The 19,473-nt window shown below is 37.6% G+C and overlaps 1 protein-coding gene, 1 long non-coding RNA gene and 1 pseudogene across 5 annotated transcripts in view; 1 reads left to right on the forward strand and 2 right to left on the reverse strand.

Annotated features, from left to right (window-relative positions):
• Window positions 1-19,473, forward strand: part of LOC307187783 — a 32,570-nt gene that overhangs the window by 8,417 nt on the left and 4,680 nt on the right. The gene's annotated exons all lie outside the window — the stretch shown is intronic.
• Window positions 11,250-11,924, reverse strand: LOC307188112 (elongin-C-like; annotated as a pseudogene). The gene has a single exon. The product of its transcript is annotated as an elongin-C-like (transcript).
• TLK1 (tousled like kinase 1) overlaps window positions 12,194-19,473 on the reverse strand; it is a 214,316-nt gene continuing 207,036 nt past the window's right edge. For all 3 annotated transcript variants that reach the window (XM_079924295.1, XM_079924294.1, XM_079924296.1), the window contains exon 21: window positions 12,194-17,677. In XM_079924295.1, the coding sequence (XP_079780421.1) occupies window positions 17,501-17,677 (177 nt within the window). In that variant the 3' untranslated portion in view covers window positions 12,194-17,500. The remainder of the gene's footprint in view (window positions 17,678-19,473) is intronic.

Below are 19,473 nucleotides of genomic sequence, written 5' to 3' on the forward strand. Positions count from 1 at the left end.
TTTTATTTTCATTACTCTAGGAGGTGGACCCAAAAAGATATTGCTGCGATTTATGTCAAAGAGTGTTCTGCCTGTGTTTTCCTCTAAGAGTTTTATAGTACCCAGTCTTATATTTAGGTCTTTAATGCATTTTGAGTTTATTTTGGGATATGGTGTTAGAGAATGTTCTAGTTTCATTCTTGTACATGTTGCTGTCCAGTATTCTGAGCATCACTTATTGAAGAGACTATCTTTTCTCCGCTGTATATTCTTGCCTCCTTTGTTGTAGATTAACTGACCATAGGTGTGTGGGTTTATTTCTGGTCTTTCTATCCTGTTCCATTGATCTATATTTCTGTTTTTGTGCCAGTACCATACTGTTTTGACTACTGTAGAGTTGTAGCATAGTCTGAAGTCAGGGAGCCTGATTCCTCCAGCTCTGTTTTTCTTTCTCAAGATTGCTTTGGCTATTTGGGGTCTTTTGTGTTTCCATACAAATTTTAAAATTTGTTGTTCTACTTCTGTGAAAAATGCCATTGGTAGTTTAATAGAGATTGCATTGAATATGCAGATTGCCTTGGGTAATATAGTCATTTTGACAATATTGATTCTTTCAATCTAAGAACATGGTATATCTTTCCATCTGTTTGTGTCATCTTCAAATTCTTTCATCAGCGTCTTATAGTTTTCATAGTACAAGTCTTTTGCCTCCTTAGATAGGTTTATTCCTAGATATTTTATTCTTTTTGATTCAATGGTAAATGGATTGTTTGCCTAATTTCTCTTTCTGATCTTTCATTGTTAGTGTATAGAAATGCAACCGATTTCGATGTATTAATTTTATATCCTGCAACCTCATCAAATTCATGATGAGCTCTAGTAGTTTTCTGGTAGCATCTTTAGGATTTTCTATATATAGTATCATGTTATCTGCAAACAGTGACAGTTTTACTTCTTTTCCAGTTTGGATTCCTTTTATTTCTTTTTCTTTGACTGCTGTGGCTAGGACTTCCAAGACTATGTTGAATAAAAGTGATGAGAGTGGACATCCTTGTCTTGTTCCTGATCTTGGAGGAAATGCTTTCAGCTTTTCATCATTGAGTGTGATGTTAGCTATGGCTTTGTCATATATGGCCTTTATTATGTTGAGGTAGGTTCTCTCTATTCCCACTTTCTGGAGAGTTTTTATCATAAATGGTGTTAAATCTCGTCAAAAGCTTTTTCTACATCTACTGAGATGATCATATAGTTTTTATTCTTCAATTTGTTTTGTTCTTGTTTTTGGCCATGCCACCACACAGCTTGCAGGATTTTAGTTCCCTATCCAGGGATTGAACCCAGCTCATGGTAGTGAAAGCCCAGAATCCTGACCACTAGGCCACCAGGGAACTCCCCTCTTCAATTTGTTAATGTGGGCTATCACACTGATTGACTTGCAGATATTGAAACATCCTTGCATCCCTGGGATAAACCCCACTTGATCATGGTGTATGATCCTTTTAATGTGCTGTTGGATTCAGTTTGCTAGTATTTTGTTGAGGATTTTTGCATCTTTGTTCATCAGTGATATTGGTCTGTAATTTTCTTTTTTTGTGATATATTTGCCTGGTTTTGGTATCAGGGTGATGGTGGCCTCGTAGAATGAGTTTGGGAGTGTTCCATCCTCTGCAATTTTTTTTGGAAGAGTTTGAGAAGGATAGGTGTTATTTCTTCTCTAAATGTTTGCTAGAATTCAGCTGTGAAGCTATCTGGTCCTGGACTTTTGTTTGTTGGAAGATTTTTAATCAGTTTCAATGTCATTGCTTGTGATTGGTCTGTTCATATTTTCTGTTTCTTCCTGGTTCAGTCTTGGAAGGTTGTACTTTTCTAAGAATTTGTCCATTTCTTCCAGGTTGTCCATTTTAGTGGCATAGAGTTGCTTGTAGTAGTCACTCATGATCCTCTGTATTTCTGTGATGTCAGTTGTTACTTCTCCTTTTTCATTTCTAATTTTATTGATTTGAGTCCTCTTCCTCTTTTTCTTGATGAGTCTGGCTAAAGGTTTATCAATTTTGTTTATCTTCTCAAAGAACCAGCTTTTAGTTTTATTGATCTTTGCTACTGTTTTCTTTGTTTCTATTTCATTTATTTCTGCTCTGATCTTTATGATTTCTTTCCTTCTACTAACTTGGGGGTTCTTTTTTTTGTTCTTTCTCTAGTAAGGTTAGATTGTTTATTTGAGATTTTTCTTATTTCTTGAGGTAGGATTGTATTGCTATAAACTTCCCTTTTAGAATTGCTTTTGCTGCATCCTATAGGTTTGGGGTCATCTTGTTTTCATTGTATTTGTTTCTAGGTATTTTTTGATTTCCTCTTTGATTTCTTCAGTGATCTCTTGGTTATTTAGTAGCCTATTGTTTAGCTTCCATGTGTTTGTATTTTTTACAGTTTTTTTTTTCTGTAATTGATTTCTAATCTCATAGCATTGTGGTCGGAAAAGATGCTTGATATGATTTTAATTTTCTTAAATTTACCAAGGCTTTATTTGTGACCCAAGATGTGATCTATCCTGGAGAATGTTTTGTGAGCATTTGAGAAGAAACTGTATTCTGCCGCTTTCATGAGGAGTGTCCTATAAATATTAATTAAATCTATTTGGTCTGTTGTGCCATTTAAAGCTTGTGTTTCCTTATTTATTTTTTGTCTGGATAATCTGTCCATTGGTGTAAGTGGGGTGTTAAAGTCCCCCACTATTTTTTTTTTTAATATTAAGACATAGCTTCATCTCTCCATTTCATTATTCATTTATTTTTGGCTGCGTTGGGTCTTCATTGCTGCACGTGGGCTTTCTCTAGTTGCGGCTAGCGGGAGCCACTCCTCATTGCAGTGTGTGGGCTTCTCACTGTGGTGGCTTCTCGTGTAGTGGAACACAGGCTCTAGGTGCACGGGCTTCAGCAGTTGTGGCACGTGGGCTCAGTAGTTGTGGTTTGTGGGCTCTAGAGTGCAGGCTCAGCAGCTGTAGTGAATGGGCTTAGTTGCTCCGTGGCATGTAGGATCCTCCCAGACCAGGGCTTGAACCTGTGTCCCCTGCATTGGCAGGCGGACCCCCAACCACTGTGCCACCAGGGAATTCCACCCACTATTATTGTGCTACTGTCTGTTTCCCCTTTTATGTTAGCATTTGCCTTACGTATTAAGGTTCTCCTGTGTTGGATTCATAAGTATTTACGATTGTTATATCTTCTTCTTGCATTGATCCCTTGATCGTTATGTAATGTCCTTCCTTGTCTCTTATAATAGTCTTTATCTTAAAGTCTATCTTGTCTGATATGACTGTTACTACTCCAGCTTTCTTCTGATTTCCATTTGCACGGAATTTCTTTTTCCATCCCCTCACTTTCAGTCTTTCTGTGTCCCTAGATCTGAAGTGGGTCTCTTGTAGACAATATATATATGGGTCTTGTTTTTCTATCCATTCAGCCAGTCTATGTCTTTTGGTTGAAGCCTTTAATCCATTTACATTTAAGGTAATTATATATGTTCTTATTGCCTTCTTGTTAGTTGTTTTGGATTTGTTTTTGTAGGTCTGTTTTCTTCCCTTCCTCTTTTGTTCTCTTGTGATTTGATGACTACATTTAGTGTTGTGTTTGGATTGCTTTTTCTTTTTTGCATGTCTGTCTATTGTAGATTTTTGGTTTGTGGTTACTATGAGGTTTTGTTATAGCAGTCTGTATATATACAAGTTTGTTTTAAGTTGCTGGTCTCTTAATTTCAAATGCATTTCCAGTATCCTGCATTTGTACTCTCCTCTTCTCACGATTGCTGGCTTTAATATCATATTTGTTTGTGGAAGAGTCCTACCTTTACTGTATGTTTGCCTTTACTGGTGAGCTTTCCCATTCATAATTTTCTTGTTTCTAGTTGTGTCTGTTTCTTTTCCATCTAGAGAAGTTCCTATAGCATTTGTTGTGAAACTGGTTTGGTGGTGCTGAATTCTTTTAGCTTTTGCTTGTCTGTAAAGCTTTTTATTTCTCCATTGAATCTGAATGAGAGCCTTGGTGGTAGAGTGTTCTTGGTTGTAGGTTTTTGCCTTTCATCACTTTACATATATCATGCCACTCCCTTCTAGCCTGCAGTGTTTCTGCTGAAAAATCAGCAGATAACCTTATGCCCTTGTATGTTATTTGTTGCTTTTCCCTTGTTGCTTTTAATATTTTCTCTTTGTCTTTAATTTTTGTCAGCTTGATTATTATGTGTCTCAGTGTGTTCCTCCTTGGGTTTATCCTGCATGGACTTTCTGCACTTCCTGGACTCAAGTGAATGTTTCCTTTCTCATGTTAGGGATGTTTTGGGCTATTATCTCTTCAAATAATTTCTCAGGCCTTTTCTCTTCTCCTTCTGGGACTCCTATAATATGAATGTTGGTGCATTTAATGTAGTCCCAGCAGTCTCTTAGACTGTCCTCATTTCTTTTCATCCTTTTTTCTTTATTCTGTTCCCTGGCAGTGATTTCCACCAGTCTTTCTTCCAGCTTACTTATTCGTTCTGTCCCATTTATTCTGCTATTGATTCATTCTAGTGTATTTTTCATTTCAGTTATTGTATTGTTTATTTCTGTTTGTTCCTTAAAACTTCTAGTTCTTTATTAAACATTTCTTGGATTCTCTAGGTCTGTGCCTCCATTCTTTTTTGGCGATCTTGGATCATCTTTACTGTCATTACTCTGAATTCTTTTTCAGGTAGATTGCCTGTCTCCACTTCACTTAGTTGTTCTTCTGGGGTTTTATCTTGTTCCTTCATCTGGAACATATATCATTCTGTTTAACTTTCTGTGTTTGTGGTCTCCATTCCTCAGCCTGCAGGATTGTAATTCTTCTTGGTTCTGGTGTCTGCCCCCAGGTGTGTGAGGTTGGTCTAGGGGCTTGTGTAGGCCTCCTGGTAGAAGGGACTGGTGCCTGCCCACTGGTGGCTAAAGCTGGGTCTTATCCCTCTGGTGGGCAGGGCCATGTCAAGGAGTGTGTTTATAGGTGGATTTTGGCTCAGGGTGACTTTAGGCAGCCTGTCTGCTGATGGGCATTGGCTGTGTTCCCACCCTGGGACGCTGAGGCATCCCAGCACTGGAGCCTGCAGGCTGTTGGGTAGGGTCGGGTGTTGGTGCCAAAATGGCAACCTCCGGGAGAGCTTATGCTGATGGGTATTCCCTGGGGTGTCTGCTAGTGTCCTTGTCCCTACAGTGAGCCACAGCCAGCCCCTGCCTCCCCGGGAGACCCTCCACACCTCTCAGGGAGGTGTGGCCCCAGCGCCTATGGAGTGACTGCTTTGCCCTGGGTCCCAGTGCACATAAAAACTTGTGTGCACTCTCCAAGAGTGGAGTATCTGTTTCCCCCAGTCTTGTGGAGCTCTGGAACTCAAGCCTCACTGGCCTTCAAAACCAGCTCTGGGGGCTCTTCCTGCCAATGCCAGACCCGCCAGGCTGGGGAGCCTGATATGGGGCTTAGAACTCATTCCTATGGGAGATCCTCTGCAATATAATTACTTTCCAGTTTGTGGGTTGCCCACCTGGCAGGTGTGGAATTGGATTAGATCATGACAGCACCCCTCCTATCACCTTGTTGTGGCTTCCTCTTTGTCTTTGGGTGTAGAATGTCTTTTTTTTTTTTGGTAGATTCAAGTCTTTTTTTGTTGATGGTTCTTTAGCAGTTAGTTGTGATTCTGGTGTTTTTGTGAGAGGAGGTGAGCTCAAGTACTTCTACTCTGCCATCTTGTCTCCAGCTCCTGAATCACTGCAGAAATATTCTGGAAATGAAGCATGCTAATCTCCTAAGCCCATTTAGAAATACCTTTGATCATAAGATTTTTATCCATTTTGTTAATGCAGCATATGATATTGAATTGCAGATGATTTACTCCTTCCATTCCTGGAGTAAATCCCACTTATTCAGTCATGGTGCATGATTTTTTTTAATGTATTGTTGAATTAGGTTGGCTAATATTTTGTTGAGGATTTTCACATTTATGTACATTAGGGATATTTCCTTGTAATTATCTTTTCTGGTGTCATCCTTGTCTGGTTTTGGTGTCAGGGTAATGTTAGCCTTGTAAAATGAGTTTGGAAGTGTTCTCTCCTTTTCTTTTTTTTTTTGGATGAGTTTAAGAAGAATTGGTGTGTATTGTTTAATGTTTGGTAGAATTCAGCAGTAAAGCCATCTGTTCCTGGACTTTCGTTTGTTGGGAGGTTTTTTTGTTTGTTTTTTTGTTTTGTTTTTTTTGGCGGTACGCGGGCCTCTCACTGCTGTGGCCTCTCCCGCTGCAGAGCACAGGCTCCAGATGCGCAGGCTCAGCGGCCATGGCTCACGGCCCAGCTGCTCCGTGGCATGTGGGATCCTCCCGGACCGGGGCACGAACACGTGTCCCCTGAATCGGCAGGCGGACTCTCAACCACTGCGCCACCAGGGAAGCCCACGTTGGGAGGTTTTTGATTACCGATTCAATCTCCTTATTAGTAATTGGTGTGTTCAGATTTTCTGTTTCTTCATAATTCAGTCTTGGTAGGTTGTATGTTACTAGGAATTTATCCTTTTCTCTAGGTTGTCAAATTTGTTGATGTATAATTATTCATAGCAGTCTCTATGATCCTTTGTATTTCTTTGGTATCAGTTGTAACATCTTTTTCATTTCTGATTTTGAGTCCTCTTTTTTGTTGGTTAGTCTAGCTGAAGTTTTGTCAATTTTTGTTTATCTTTTCAAAGAACCAGCTTAGTTTTATGTTTTCTATTGTTTTTTTAAGCCCCTGTTTTATTTCTGCTGATTTCATAATTTCCTTTCTTCTAACTTTGGGTTTTGTTTGTTCTTCTTTTGCTTGAAGTGTAAAGTAAGATTGTGATTTGAAATTTTTCTTGTTTCTTAAGATAGGCATTTATCACTATGAACCTCTCTTAGAACAGCTTTTGATGCATCTCTTAAGTTTTGCTATGTTGCATTTCCATTTTCGTTTGTCTCAAGGTATTCTAAAATTTATTTTGAGTTATTCTTTGACTTGCTGGTTGTTCAGTAGTATGTTGTTTAATCTCCACATACTTGTGAATTTTCCAGTTTTCTTCTTGTAATTGATTTCTAGTTTCAAGCCACTGTGGATGGAAAAGATTCTTGATATGATTTCAATCTTACATTTATTAAGACTTGTTTTGTGGCCTAACATATGATCTATCCTGGAGAATGTTGCATGTGCAACTTGAGAAGAATGTGTATTTAGCTGCTTTTGGATAGAATGTTCTATATACAGTTGGCTCTTGTCAACATGGGTTTGAGTTGTGTGGGGGCACTTATACATAGATTTTTTTTTTCAATAAATATACGAAAATATATGTGTAGAACATTGTGCACAAGACTTGTATTGAAGTGGATAGTCTATCCTTACATAGACATAAGGTGAGTGATATTTAATATGAAACTAATAATGTGTTAGTTTTCTTACTGTTTTATAATTTTGCTTTCAAAGAATTATATTACCATACAGTATGCCTCTCTCTCGTAATTAGAGAAAACTGAGTATCAACCTATCTTCACAGATAAATTTTTTTTTAAATGTGTGACAGTGTTTCCAATACTATATTATGAGTACGACTGATACTTTGTGCCATAAAATTTTCAGTGATTCATTCATTAGTGTGTAGGCTAGGATACTGTGATGTATTCCTATGGATTACACAAGACTACCATAAAACGATCATATTACTGCTTCTTCATTATCAATGCATGAATTGTTATACCTGTAAATAAATATGAATTTTTTCATTTTTGATGTCTAGTGTTAATAATACATATATCTGCAGTGTTTTGTATAAGACAATATTTTACTGACAGATGATTCATCTTGTAAACAATGTAAACTTACGGTATCAACAAGTACAGTACTGTAAATGTATTTTCTCTTCCTTATCATTTTCTTTTCTTTTCTCTAGCTTTATTTTAGGAATACAGTATATAATACGTATAACATACAAAATGTGTTGATCGATTTGTGTTATCAGCAAGGTTTCTGGCCAATACTAGGCTATTAGTTTTGGAGGAGTCAAAAGTTATACATGAATTTGACTGCACGGGGGGTTGCTGCCCCAACCCATGTTGTTCAAGTCTGTTAAGTCCATCTGGCCTACTGTGTCATTTACGGCTGATGTTTCCTTATTTTCTGTCTGGATGATGTATCCATTCACGAAGGTGAATATTAAAGTCCCCCACTGTTATTGTATTACTATTTCTCCCTTTACATCTGTTAATATTTGCTTTATATACTTATAAGCTTCTGTTAGGTGTAGAAATATTTGCAAATGTTATATCCTGTTTATGGATCCCTTTATCATTATATAATGCCCTTCTTTATCTCTTATTACTTTCTTTGTCTCAAAGTCTATTTTGTCTGATACAAGTATAGCTACTCCAGCTTTTGGTTTCCATTTGCATGAATATCTATTTTCGTCCCTTCACTTTCAGTCTGTGTGTGTCCTTACATCTACATGGGTCTTGCCTTTTTATCTATTCAGCCACTCTTATCTTTTGATTGGAGAATATAGTCCATATACATTTTAAGTAATTATTGATAGGTATTTACTTATTGCCATTTTGTTAATTGTTTCCTGTTTTGTAGTTCCTTTGTTCCTTTCTTCTTGTTCTCTTCATTTATGCTTTTTCTGTAGTGGTGTGCTTTCATCTTTTGTGTATCTACTGTAGATTTTTGCTTTGTGGTTACTATCAGGGAAAAAGTTTTTTACTAATAACTATGTGTGGATATATTCCATACCTCTGGGAAGGAAGCTCACAGGAATAAAATTCTAAAACATTCCTACTGATGAAGTCTAAATTGTCAAAAAGAAACATTAATTTTTTCATCAGTCCAGCAACCACCATGATGATATTTAATATTCATGGTGGCTTGAACAGAAACAATCTTGAGATCCAAATAGCATTTCTAAAGTGAAGAAAAAATAGTTCTGGAAACAGAGATCAGTTAGGTCTCCAACCCAAAATAGTCATGTGCCTTGGATGTGCAAGTCATTAGCTGTGTAAACTTCCAAAATAGCTGCATGTGCTGGAGTGAAGGGAGTCATTTATGGAGTCTACCTTACGTCACTGATGACAGGCAGGGCTCATACTAAGCAACTATGCACAGATATGAGTTAAAATACAGAAACATCTCCACATTGATTGATAAATGGCTGCTGCTTGGAGTCTCCCGAGTTCCTACCCCAACTGGTCCCATCCCTTCCTCAGAGTGTCCCACAATTACTCTTGACCCTCTCTTCTGCACTATGGCCAGCATTTGTTCTGACTGGTCAGAGCTCATGCCATATTAGTTGGAGGACCTTCTGAACCCACTTTTAGTGCTAGGTGCCTGAAAGGCAGGTACTATTTTTCTTTTCAGTCAATAGTCTTTATTAACATGCAAGTATCATGTGCCACAAGATATACAGCTTTTCCTAATCTTTCAGTTCTATTTCAATATTTTGAACTTCAGGTAACTTCTGGACCTAACATATAAAGTAACCTACTAAAATGGATCAAAGTTAAACTGTATTCTAGCTATCACCTTGACCTTTAAGATCACCACTTAGGTTTATAATCAGCATTATTTGTCACCAAGTAGCAGAATTTTTTTTTTTTTTTTTTTTTTTTGCGGTACACGGGCCTCTCACTGTTGTGGCCTCTCCCGTTGCGGAGCTCAAGCTCCAGACGCACAGGCTCACCGGCCATGGCTCACAGGCCTAGCCTTTCCGTGGCATGTGGGATCCTCCCGGACCGGGACACGAACCTGTGTCCCCTGCATCGGCAGGCAGACTCTTAACCACTGCGCCACCAGGGAAGCCCTGAATTTTTTTTTAATTTAATTAATTTATTTATTATTTATGGCTGTGTTGGGTCTTCGTTTCTGTGCGAGGGCTTTCTCTAGTTGCGGCAAGCGGGGGCCACTCTTCCATCACAGTGCGGGGACCTCTCACTATCGCGGCCTCTCTTTTTGCGGAGCACAGGTTCCAGATGCGCAGGCTCAGTAATTGTGGCTCACAGGCCCAGTTGCTCTGCGGCATGTGGGATCTTCCCAGACCAGGGCTCGAACCCATGTCCCCTGCATTGGCAGGCAGATTCTCAACCACTGCGCCACCAGAGAAGCCCCCAGAATATAATTCTTGTACTTGATAATTCTATACTAAAATATGTAACAGTATGTCTTAAGATGTTACTAAAATATATGCAATTAACATTTATATTTAATTGCTTTCAATAACAATGTTAGGTCTTCTAAGAGGAAAAATTACTTTTATCGATCTTGGTTGTTTATGGATTTTGCAGGTTCCAGAAAAACTGGTCCATACTGAACCAGTCTTAAAGACGTAAGCTGAAGACTTAAATTTATAGACCCTATAATAACAGCTTTGTTTTACTACTAAGATAGAGACAATAATAACCCCAACTCTAGTGCTTCTTTTTCCACGACTAAGCAGAGACGCTCTATTATAGTTCTTCAAAATTTTTTTTGTCTTAGCGTAAAAGCTGAATGACCTGTTTTATAAGTTTGAGTTCAGAAGACCCAAATTATGGATGTCATGTCTAGTGGGACATACCTTAATAGAAGATAATTAATATACTATATCAAAGTGCATTATTAGATTTGTACTGCATCTCTCCACGTTTTTCATATTTTATAACATTTCAGTTGATTGGAGGAAGACTAGAATTGTCAGAAGTCTTGCTCTTAGGATCTAGATGAAGTTCACAGTGAGTCTTTTAAAACATTTAAATAATGAGAAGTGTAATCACAAGGGACTGTGTAAGAATGAATATTGCAAAGGAGACATTATAGTCAATGGATTGGCCAAAATGCAAAATGCACATGAAACTAAAGTCATGTAGTTTACTTGTTGACCATGTGGCTACAGTTCAAGAAGTCTCTGCTCCAAAAGCTGTACCTAGTAATCTTCCAAAACTGATTTTAAATAAAGTTCTTAAATTGTAGCAATAAACAAAAAGACAAGATACACTTAAACAATACTGCAGTTTATCAAAAGACACATAAGAAATTTCAACTCTCTTGTCTTTGACAGTTATAAAAATCAATATTTTGGCTAAGTTATAAATTTGTTTATAATGCAATTATATGCAGTTGCATAAGTCTAATGACAGCTAATGACAGCTAATGCTAATGACAGCTAATGACAGCTAATGCTAATGCTAATGACAGCTATTAAGATCAGAATAGGTTTTTAAAACAACACTAAAAACATAAAAACATGTAGCCCCATTATTTACCTGTAGAACGTGTTGAATTTATGCCTAAATTTCAGCATTTACTATATCACCACTGTTCTAATTTAAAAAATCACATCCAAAGGATAAGGCAAAAACACCTATGAACTGGCATCTTTATTTCTCAATTTGTAAAAATGTCCTTAATTTGTTGATGTAGCAAACAAATTTCAACTCTGATTGCTATGCAAAAGAACAGAAGGTAATCTGCTTTGCAACGAACTTTAAAGTTCAATTGCACACAGGCAACATGCTATATACGAAAAAACTACTAACTACAGGTATTAAATACTGAAAAAAGTTAACAGTTTATTATAATTTATTTTATTTAACAAATCTAGGAAGTTTGCAGCCATCAGCCATTCCAGTGCAATTTCAGGTGCAATTGGAAATTCAGGAATCTCCATAGAGCTGTTAGTGTAGCGAACCTTGTAGGTAAAATACATGCATACTTTTGATAGCACATGTGAAGGGATCTCGCTAAAATTGACTTCATTAGTTTCATTCTCAGCAAACTGACCTGGGCCACTCAACATGCCTTTTTTGTCCTGATGTTAGCGCATGTTCTCTTTCTATAATAAATTCATGACCATCCGAAGATACCAATTTGACATACATGGCATCAGAGCAGAGCCCTCACAGCCACCATAGGTTTTCACTTCTCCATCCATTATGTTCTTGTGAAATTCTACTTTGCGTCCACAGGAACTTTAGTAGCTTCTCTTCAGCCCTGCAGCCACTGTACGGCGTCCCCGCGCACTGCCACAGTCCCTACACCGGCAGCCCCCCCCCCCCCCACACCCACCCAGCTGCCTGCCCGCAAGTACTATTAATATATACACTTTACAGATGTGGAAGGCAAGCCGAGAGAGGTTAGTCAGTGACTTCTCTAAGGTCATCCAATTATTAAATAGCAAAGCCAGGTGCAAAGTCAAGTCAGACTTTAAAACCCAGACTTTCCCCACTTTTCACTCTTCTGAATACCTCCTTAAAAGGAAGTTATGAATTTGGTCATTAGCAGACATAAAGAGGTGAAATAGGATCGATATGAATGACATAAATCAACCATACTCATTCTTTAGATCAGGTAATTTTAGTATGTAACTTTGTCCTATCCTAGAAAAAAATCCTCATCTGACCATATCAATGGTATTTAAACCAAATATACCATATACTCCACCAAGAACAGTGGGGTGCTGGTCATGCACGTATACTGTTTAGCTTACGTATTTGGTTACGGGAACAGCCTAAGTTCTTCAGATGAAAATGGATCACGTATTTATAGAAAAATTTAATTACAAACAGACTTTTAAAAATCAAAGTGAGAGTCACTTGATAAAGTCAGGATTACTCATTTGTGATCTTGGCACTGGAGCACCACACATGGGTAATTTCATTAGATTTATAAGACTTTCTCAAGTTTTTTGACTTAATAGAGTCAGTTTTCCAGATTTATTAGAGACCAACCAGTACCACTGCAGGGAGAGGAAGAATATACCTTCTATGCTCATGAAAGTGGGCTGAGGAGGAGAAAGGTGAACTAACTGATCCCTGCAAGTTAAGCAGAACCTAATCTGATCGTTGACTTAAATTAAAAATGCAATGAAAAACAAGTGTGAGAAGAGGAAAAGGTCTGTGACCCACTCTCTGCCTTGCCTAGAATGAATCTGGACAGAAGCCCCTCTCTGACATGACTAACAGCCAGCCATCAAGGCACAGCTCAGATGGCACTCCTGATCTAACAGTTGAAGAATTCTTTATATTTGCTCTTTTATGGTGACAGTTATGTTTCTATCTGTTCATTTTTGTCATTTTGAAGAATGATTAACACAGTAAACAAGTTTTATAATAAAGAGGCAAGCGAAATGTTAGCATGGTTAAGAACCTGGCTCTAGGACTCCAAAAGCCGGGCTTTAGTTCTGATGTCATTTATTAGTTATGTGGTCTTACCAAGTTATTTCTTTTCTCCAGCTGTTTCCCCCTCTGTGAAAAAACTGGGATAATACCACCTATCCTACCTCAAATGGTTGCTACTATCAAGGAAAACCCTAGGATGTACGGTAGAATTTCCTCTGATGAAATAGCCTACATGGTTAGGGTATGATCCTTTGGGTAATTACAGTTGAGACAGAGTTACTTTTTCTTGTTGCTGCACCCCACCACCTTCCCTTTTCAGGTAATCTAATCATCATTTGAAATGAATAAAGTATTGTAAAACTGTTTCTTAAAGGAAAATTTATCACAGGAAGCAAAGTAGACTGCATCTTGTATGTAGGATAAAAGCAATAGAACAATTTTTGAGTCTTAAAAAAGAATAGGGCTTCCCTGGTGGTGCATTGGTTGGGAGTCCGCCTGCCGATGCAGGGGACACGGGTTCATGCCCCGGTCCGGGAGGATCCCACGTGCCGCGGAGCGGCTGGGCCCGTGAGCCACGGCCGGTGAGCCTGCGCGTCCGGAGCCTATGCTCCGCAATGGGAGAGGCCATAGCAGTGAGAGGCCCGTGTACCGCAAAAAAAAAAAAATAATAATAATAGCAGCTTTATATACGTGGTATTACAATGTGCTGGGTTTTATATATGTGAGCTCATTTACTCCTTGCAACCACTCTGTATGGTCACACTGTTATCTTCATTTTCAGATGAGGAACCTGAAACACAGGTAGGAAATGGCAGTCAACATTTAAGCCCAAAGAATCTGGTTCTAAGATATGAATTCTTAACCAGTATTATTGTTACTGCCTTTTTAAAAAGTCATAGGTATGTAGGTAACCTACATCTCTAGTATTTTAAATGGGTGAGGATTTCCAGGTGAAAACTATGCGTTTTGATCCTAATGAAAGATGACTCTTCTAAGTTCTCCTCTGGCTCTATGCAATCGTTTTGAAGTCAGTTTATATACATTTACTCAAATCTTTCCCATTCAAACATCCAAGAATTCCCAGGGAGAAAAATCCTCAAAAGAAGAAAAAAAAGGAGGGAGATGAAAGCAGGGGAAGGTAAATGGAGATGTGTATGTTGTAATTCAGATCACCAGATATGTTATAGAAGTTCTAAAACTGTTACAGAATTCCTGAAATCCAAGAACTAGAATTCTAACAATTTTATTTAAAAACTAGGTGCTAAAACACTTTTTGAAACAGATTAAGCTTGGGAGGAAAATGATCAGATAACATGTCAAAATTTAAAGTGGGATTAGAGTAAGACGTGCCAATGTGATTTTAAAGGACTAAGAGTAAGGCTGTCTTTTTCACACAAATCAAACGGTAATGTAAATTCTAAGAGTAAACTCACAATCTAATAGGACTGGACCGTCTGCACTACCACTGCAAAACACAGCTAATAACGTCTGATGGTAATCAGCATTATTGCATTTAATAAGCAACGATCAACAGCAAAACAGAATACACTCTTTAAATTTGTTTCACTGAAATTCTACCATTTTGGTTTCATGTAATGAGGTATTTGTAAAAGTATCTGTTCACATTTTATGTACTATTTAAATTGAAAATTATTTTTAAGGAGCAGGGGATGGCAGCAAGTAAAAAATAGACTTGAAACTTTATTTCTGAAAAACAACCAAATATCTACCCAACTCCAGACTTAATAAATTAGGGTGGTTTCTACACTTACTTCCTCTCAACATGCATGCACTAAAGCTAATTCATACCAAACAAAGATTTCAAATTCTATGCAAAAAACTGTACATTTACCTTGCAGTGCTTAAAGGGAGAAGACCTTGGCTACTGTCTTAGGCATATAGGAAATACTTTAATTCTGAGGACAGAATTCAGGAGACCAAAACACAATGTAAGCTTCAAGATGTTAGAGCCAAAGATTGCCAGAGTGACTGAAACTACTTAGTGACAAATCCCAGTTTCCCAGGTGAAGGTAACAGTACTCGCTCTGGCTCAATTAGAGCTATCTTGTACCTGCTGAGATATGGGCATACTACCCCAAATCTGTATCATTTCTTTGGAAAAACTTTAGGAGGAATAGATGGTCTCTCAACTCATTTACTGCCTACACATCTTGGACTCTAAACAGATGATTACCTAAACCCAGGGAAGCACTTTCATTTTATGGCTTGTTTTCCTCCTTTTCTGCATTTTGACAGTAGCAGTCACTTTCATTCATTTGAAAATAGTGTGGTCAAGACCAGTGATCTAGGTCTGTACCACTTCTTCAATCTCATGTTAGATGTACACATCCACTTAAATATCTCACCAAAATTTTAAACAAACTGATTATTTTCTTTTAATTCAGGACTTCAAATAACTGTTACTATATGAACATAGTATTTTAGGATTCAGAAAGATGAAAACTCACTCAAACAAAATTGAAAAATTGGCCGACAGCACCTAAAGCACTCAATTGATGCTACATTCCATTACCACATCAATATTTTTTTTAATAGGATTTCTATCTTCATCTGCAGAGGAACAGGTATAGCCCTTAAACCATTCCCGATATGGCTAAGTGTTACTTACCCAGGATTAGCTTTGATAATGGTTATTAGGTATACTTTAACAGCTTGAAACGCTTCATACTTATCCTGAAGTATACTTCAAGAATTTATTCAGTTAATTCTTAAGGAGCCAAGTCAGTCAATGTCCTAAATCTTGAAAGCTCCCTTCAAATGTAACTTCATAGTCTTTAAATTTTAACTGTCATTGTTTATTACTGTTTTGGCTACATTCTCTACAATTTCAGCAGCATCTTAAAGAGACAGTGTGTCTATGTACAATGAAAGAACAAAGAGCCATGGTTTAACTGTACAATATTAAGGGGAATCTGTGGTAAGCATAGCCTCCTTTTTCGGCAACATGGACAATTTACATGTAAGTATCAGCATTATGAATGTGATGATAAGGAAGTTTCTTAGAGGAGTGACATACAGCATCCTGAAAAATAATGGTTTCTACCATACAAGGCAGTTAGAAAATGTTCACATTTTAACAAATCTGTACAAACCACAAGAAACTCGTTTAAGGGACCATCATCCCACCTTGCTGATAAGAACTTTCTAGAAATGTAGGATTACCACGAACAATTTATAAATCTAGTATATATGTGCTCCACAGCCCTAGAAACCAAGAAACTGATTTCGAGAGCTCTTTATGTCCAACACGGATCATTTTTACATGCCTTGATTGTTAATAAATGCCTGCTTTTAATAATCTCTCTATAATGTACAGTCAACTTGCACCTTTAAGGAGGTCATTTGATTTTTTTTAGCAAAGAAGCAACATCATTTAGCAGCAATTAAAGCGCCTTCAAGAAGACTTAAAAAAAATACAATATCCAATTAGAAAAGGCATATTTTTAAACATTTGTACAAGAATAAGCTGCTGAAACTCGGTAATTGAAATATGACATCTGTACACAATTTACAATAGAGCTAGAAGGGAATTTATCATTATCCTGCATAGAACTGGTCTGCATTTGGTTACGTATTGTCACTTGTTTGAATGAACAAGGCCTGGTAACAAAAGAAAAATACCTGTTAACAATTCTAACATGTTGAGAACACTGGAGATATTATAATTTAGTGACTTCAGCTGATTTCAAAACAAGCAGCTCACTTTGTCAAAGGTGTAATGTATCTAGGAATAGCTCTCCCTTTAACATGACCAGTGAAAAAAGTGGACATGTGATTTCGAGGTACAACTTGGTAAAAGCCAGAATAGGCAAATGACAAAAGTCTAATAACTTTGTCCAAAGAGTCTAACTCTCACATTCTATTACTATAAAACACAACTGTCACTGTCATTCAGTTCTTACTTTGGTTGCAGCAGATAAACTGCTGAATGCTGAAGAATGTATCCAGGCACTAGATAGTTCCTGTGTTAGAAATATGTCTCATATTTTTTCCATGTGTTTTTAAATAATGAAAAACCACCCTTCATATTAGAACTCTCTAGTAACAACCAAATGTATTTAAGTATTATAAACGTTATTTACAGTGTTCCCCCCAAAAAACCATTGTTCTGTTATCTTAACATGGTATTCCTGTTTCTGTGCAACAGGCAGTCACCCTTCACTGCTCAAGATTACAGTCAGAAGTGTACATTTATTCACTGCCCATGATCCACTCTCATACAAACGATGCTATGAAGAACTTCAGTTCACAAACAGTTCTCAACCATATCCTGTGTAAAAAAGAAAACAACAAAAACACTCAAAAGCTCTCAAACTCAAGTATGCATCTGGAAGCAATTCAAAGACATCATGCCAATTTTGGAGGAAAGTCAGTAAGTAATTATGCTTGAAGAAGGGGGTGTAGGGGATGCTGTCAGCCCAACCATGTGTAAGTTTCCTGAAGAATTGGATCTTCTCATGTGTGGGAGAAGATAGGGGTCATTTGCCAGTTGGTGCACATCAAACCTATCTTCTTTTCGGTATGCCAAACAGCGTCTTATAAAGGCCTTAAAAAAAAAAAAAAGTCAGCAATTAAAATCTTTTCCTCTTCTAAATATCAATCAACTAAATACTACAGATGATGGACACATTTAAGACAATAAATAGATTTTACTTCACTGGGGATTCAAATTTTTTAAGAAATTGTAGCAATAGGGCTTCCCTGGTGGTGCAGTGGTTAAGAATCTGCCTGCCAATGCAGGGGACACGGGTTCGAGCCCTGGTCCGGGAAGATCCCACATTCCGCGGAGCAACTAAGCCCATGCGCCACAACTACTGAGCCTGTGCTCTAGAGCCTGAGAGCCACAACTACTGAGCCTGCGCTCTAGAGCCTGTGCTCCACAATGAAGAGTAGCCCCCATTTGCCACAACTAGAGAAAGCCCACGTGCAGCAACAAAGACCCAACGCAGCCAAAAATAAATAAGTAAAATAAATTTAAAAAAATTGTAGCAGTAAAATTATCACTCCAAATTCAACTATCAACTCACAGCCCCCTAGTAGTTCACTTTACAATCTAAATACTATTACTACCATTTAAACTTATTGCTGGAAAGCTGCATATTTTTCCTTTTTATTGAGATTAAAATATACATAACATAAAAATTAGCATTTTAACCCTTGAGTGTACAATTCAGTGACATTAAGTACATTCACATTGCTATACAATATCACCACTATACATCTGCAGAACTTTTTCATCATCTAAAACTGAAATTCTGCACCCATTGAACAGTATCTCCCCATTGCTCCTTCCTCCAGCCCTTGGTAACCACTTGTGTTCCTTTATGATCTGGCTATTCTAGGTACCTTATATGAGTGGAATCATACAATATTTATTTGTCCTTCTGTGTCTTTCACTTAGCATGATGTTTGAGTCATCCATGTTGTAGCATGCATCAGAATTTCATTCCTTTTTTTTTTTTTTTTTTTTGCAGTATGTGGGCCTCTCACAGTTGTGGCCTCTCCCGTTGCGGAGCACAGGCTCCGGATGGGCAGGCTCAGCGGCCATGGCTCACGGGCCTCATTCCTTTTTAAGGCTGAATAATATTCCACTGCATGTACGTACTACATTTTGTTTACCCATTTATCTCTTGGTTGACATTTGGATTGTTTCTACCTTTTAACTATTGTGAATAATGCTGCTATGAATGTTGGTATATAAATATCTGAGTCCTTGCTTCCACTTTTTTTGGTATCTACCTAGAAGTAGAAATGCTGGATCATATGGTAATTAAAAAAACATTGACATATTAGTTTCAGATATACAACATAATGATTCGACATTTGTATTGTGAAAAGATCACCACAATTGTCTAGTTAACATCTGTCACCATACATAGTTATAAAATTGTTTTTCTTGTGATGAGAACTTTTAAGATCTACTCTTAGCAACTTTCAAATATGCAATATAGTATTATTAACTATAATCCCCAGGCTGTACACTACATCCCCATGACTTATATAACTGGAAGTTTGTACCTTTTGGTCCCCTTCACCCATTTCGCCCACCCCTCACCCACCCACCTCTCTTCTCTGTATCTGTGAGCTTGGTTTTTTTCTGTTTGTTGTTTTTTAAGATTCTACATAAAATGGCATATGTAGAATCTTATATATGACATATAACGACAAGACATGACATATAATGGCAAGATTTCCTTTTGTTTAATGTCTGAACAGTATTCCATTTTATATATGTATATATACACACACACCACATTTTCTTTATCCATTCATCCCACGATGGACACCTAAGGTTGCTTCCATGTCTCGGGTACTGTAAATAATGCTGCAATGATCATGGGG

The sequence above is a fragment of the Stenella coeruleoalba genome, assembly GCF_951394435.1.
Source record: "Stenella coeruleoalba genome assembly, chromosome: 6".
Lineage (NCBI taxonomy): Eukaryota > Metazoa > Chordata > Mammalia > Artiodactyla > Delphinidae > Stenella > Stenella coeruleoalba.